This window comes from Microtus ochrogaster, chromosome 26 (genome assembly GCF_000317375.1).
Source record: "Microtus ochrogaster isolate Prairie Vole_2 chromosome 26, MicOch1.0, whole genome shotgun sequence".
Taxonomy (NCBI): Eukaryota; Metazoa; Chordata; class Mammalia; order Rodentia; family Cricetidae; genus Microtus; species Microtus ochrogaster.
The window spans coordinates 13,308,289-13,312,205 of NC_022025.1; the positions used below are offsets into that span (position 1 = coordinate 13,308,289).

A 3,917-nucleotide genomic window follows, 5' to 3' on the forward strand; every position below is an offset into this window, starting at 1 on the left:
AAAAGGAATAACGTTATGTATTTTTCAAAATGAAATTAATTTCAATCCATTTTTTCCCCTAAAACATTAATACAGGCTCCTCGTCACATTAGAAGGAAGAACGGAGTCAGTCACACAAGGGAGAGGCAATGCAAACAGACAGGAGAGGACTCGAGTGGCGTTTCCTCCAAGGAATCACGTGTGTTTGTGACACCCACTTCAAACATTGGAGGCCAGCTCTGCAGGGGTCGCCCTTCACACTGGGACAGTATTATCACGTTTTTGCGTGTCTTTTCCTCCAAACACTGTCATCTGCTTTGTAAATTCCCAGAACTGAGGTTGCCTTTGACAGAGTCCTTCATGACACAGCCTTGCAGTTAGCGGGATAGCTCTTTTGGTCACGTGCAAGTAGCTAACCTCAGCCCGTGTGTTTTTAGGCACGTGGAGGTCCAAAAAAATGTGAGCCTATTTCCACCCTGACCAAAGGTCAGAGGGTTGGAACTTACTTCTGTTCCTTCAAGGTTATGGTGTTTCTACCTCAAAGCGCACACCTAGATTGAGAGCAGAGAGTTCTGCTCTCTCAAGGTTATTGCCAACAGGTGTGGTTAATATCCAGACGTTGTTTTTCAGAAACAGAGTAGTAGATATGTTTCAACCCCAAACAAAACTCTAATGATCCAACTAAGTTCCTACTCCTTTAAGGAGATAACACTGGATTCCACCAGGGAGTGGTTTGCTTACAGAATGTCTAGGGTATGAGCTTGACTTGTTTGGTCCTAGCAACAAAATGTTTAAGTAAAAATTGTAGCCTGCGACCTTCAACTGATCATTTCCTTGTATCATGTTAATGCCGGTTTTTTGTGTTTGTTTTTTGTTTTTAATCTTACTCCTACCTTTTGGGTCAGGGTATTTTAAGCAAATGGAAATTCAACATGAGGGATTTCAGTATTTACTGGAGCTCCTTCCCGGTACTATCCTTTGCTTTCTCTTTCATTATTTTCACTCACATCTTCGAACCCTTTGCTAACTTTTCTAATCCCATGCCCCTACCCTGGTAAGTGGTATTTTTGTTGAAGCTGGTCTCCGACGTGCCCACACCATGTTTGAATACCCGCGGACTGCCCACAGCGTACCTTCAGGCCAACCTGACACTCCAGCACCTCCTCTAGCTCCTTCTGCTCCTTCGTTAGCTGCTTCTGCTTGGACGCCAGGTCTTCCCGGAGGATTTTGATTTCCAGTCTCTTCTGAATTACTTCCTTGCGCAGTTCTTCGGTGCTTTCCTTTAGGGTTCTCATCTTCTTCTCCATTTCCTTTAAAAGTCATGAGAGTGGCCGGTGAGATAGTCCAGGGGATGCTTGTCTACTTCAAAGGTGAAAATTATTCCACTCTCCCTATTGTTTGTACAGGCTTGGAGGCGTGTAAGTGAGTCCCCGACAGGGGGTTACTTACTATGTCTGGCGCCTGTAGTGACCAAGCACGGGGCTGTTTTGCAGTGATTTTTAACCGAGTGGTTCATGTTTCAAACATGTTCTTTCCTATGTTGATTTTTAGTTCATACTAAAAAGCGCTGTGAAAATGTACATTCTGTTTTCCTGTAGCATTGGGGTTTGAGGAAATCCGATGCAAATTATCTTGTAGTTAACATGAGTAACATGGCGACCAGATACGAGGAGGCTCATGTTTCCACACGGTCGCACGCATGTTTATTACTATTACGTCTGTACAATTCCTTCCTCCGTGTCCCCCATCAGGCTCAGGGGAGGCTGTGCTTGCTGTGCCTTATTACTGTACTCAGAAAGACTATCTGCTGAGGATGGCCAAGCACACAGACTTATTAGCCTGCACTGAGTTTTCTTTGAGAAAACTGCTGGAAGAAAGCAAAGTAAGTCAGCAAAAATTCATGCTGTCTCTCTTCTCTTTCTCTCTTTTTCTCTCTCGTGTGTGTACGTGACTGTGTATGTGAATGTGTGTGAGTGTGTATGAATGTGTGTGAATGAATGTGTGTGTGTAAATGTGTGTATATGACCTGTGTGAATGAGTGTGTGTGTGTAAATGTGTGTAAATGACCTGTGTGAATGAGTGTGTGTGTGAGTGTGTATGACTGTGTCTGTGAATGAGTGTGTGTGTATGTGTGTGTGTGAATGTGTGTGAGAGTGTGTGTGTATGTGTTTGTTATAAATGATGGTTAGATGTTGCCTTGTTGCTGTGATTAAAGCCCGACAAGAGGAACTTAGGGAAGGGGTTGCTTTGGTCTGGTTGGTTGGTAGGAAAGCCCTGTCAGTGTGAGCGTGCAGTGGCTGATCACCCCGTCAGGGAGCAGGAATGCCGGGAGCCGCCATTCTCCTATTTATTCAGCGCAGGACCCCAATCCATGGAGCTATGCCCCCCACATTAAGGTGGCTCTTCCCACCTCTGTGAGACCAGTTCCTCAGTCATGCCTGGAGGCTAACCTAACCTAGATAATGTCCTCAGAAGAATGCTGAGACCTGTCTGCTAGGGGATTCTAGCTCTGGGGAAGTTTACACAATATTAACCACCGCAGGCATACTTATACAGAATTAACAGAATCTTACTAAATGCTCCACAGGTTTGTGTGCTGGCTGTTAAACCACTGACAACAAACACCATCCTGGAAGTGGAAGCCATGTTGTCTGTTGTAGGTCTTAAAGCTTTGCCATAATTTCTTCCTATTTCCCAGGGCATTCCTGGCCCTCTGTAATGTGCCTTTGTCAATCTTTCCACGTAGAGGGCAAGTGAATCTTCTATGGGCATGGCCCCGTCCACTGTCTTGACTAACAGAATCGTACCAAAAATTACTTAAATAGCGGTTTTAAAAGCTCTTGTATACGGTGACGTGCATGTCTTCAGACTGGAACCCCTCCCACAGCAAGTGACATGGGACCTTAGATCAACTAACTGCCCCTGCAGCTCACCCTCCCCCAACTAAGCCAGCTCACATCAAAGGAAGGCAGAACTATAGTAGAAATGCTTGTCATCTTAAGTCACTAGCTTTTGAGATGGTTTGCTATGCAGGGATAGGTAAGCAATCGTGGGGTTTCAATGAGAATGGCCCCATAGGCTCATGTGTTTGCCTGATCCCTAGTTGGTGGAACTGTTTGGGAAGGATTAGGAGGTGTGGTCTTGTTGTAGGAGGTGTGTCGCTGGGGTGGGCTTTCAGCTTTCAAAAGCTCACACCATTCTGTTAACTCTCTCTCTCTCTCTTTCTCTCTCTCTCTCTCTCTCTCTCTCTCTCTCTCTCTCTCTCTCCTCTCTCTCCTCCTCACACACACTCAGCCCTGTGTTTCTCAATCCACGTGAGCTCTCAGCTACTGCTCCAGCACACACCCGCCCGCCCGCCTGCCCGCCACCGTGCTCCCCACCATGATGACCAGACTGCTTCACCCTGTGTAACTGTGAGCTCTGAATTAGATGCCTTCTTTCGTCCACTGCCTGGTCACGGTGTGACAGTGCTGCGTTTTCCTTATGACCAAACTCAGAGATGCTCAGAGAGCTCAAGCCTCACACACACACGGGGGAGCTGCTTTTAAGTGACAACCACAGAAACTCCCTCCCTGCTGTAGACAAAGCAGATGCCCTCTGACTACACGGCCTGAAGCAGCCGTTAACACAGAAGGCTTGCCACCTGCCTGGTGAGTGTGTAGATCTTCCTTTCTGCTTCTGCAGGGATTGTGGGGTTTTGGAGCTTCAAATGTTTCAGGGTGTGTTGTTATTTTAAAAGGGATGTTTGGATCCAGCTGCATTTAATAAATGCTAATACTTACGCCTGGCTTAGGTATCTTCTCAAATTCCTTTAGTATGAGACTCTTTTCTTCGGTTAGGCTGCCAAAAGAAAATATCATATTTGACAAAAAGCACAAAAGTGTAAGGGCCTTCTGCACCAGCACCTTGCTATTCTCTCTCAGCCCCGTTCCCAGTCT

The 3,917-nt window shown here is 46.0% G+C and overlaps 1 protein-coding gene across 1 annotated transcript in view; it reads right to left on the reverse strand.

Moving 5' to 3' along the window:
- Ccdc146 (coiled-coil domain containing 146) overlaps nt 1-3,917 on the reverse strand; it is a 123,103-nt gene that overhangs the window by 28,214 nt on the left and 90,972 nt on the right. The window contains exons 5-6 of the mRNA XM_005358351.1: nt 3,762-3,819; nt 1,113-1,289 (exon numbers count right to left, since the gene is read on the reverse strand). Coding sequence (XP_005358408.1) covers nt 1,113-1,289; nt 3,762-3,819 — 235 coding nt within the window. The remainder of the gene's footprint in view (nt 1-1,112; nt 1,290-3,761; nt 3,820-3,917) is intronic.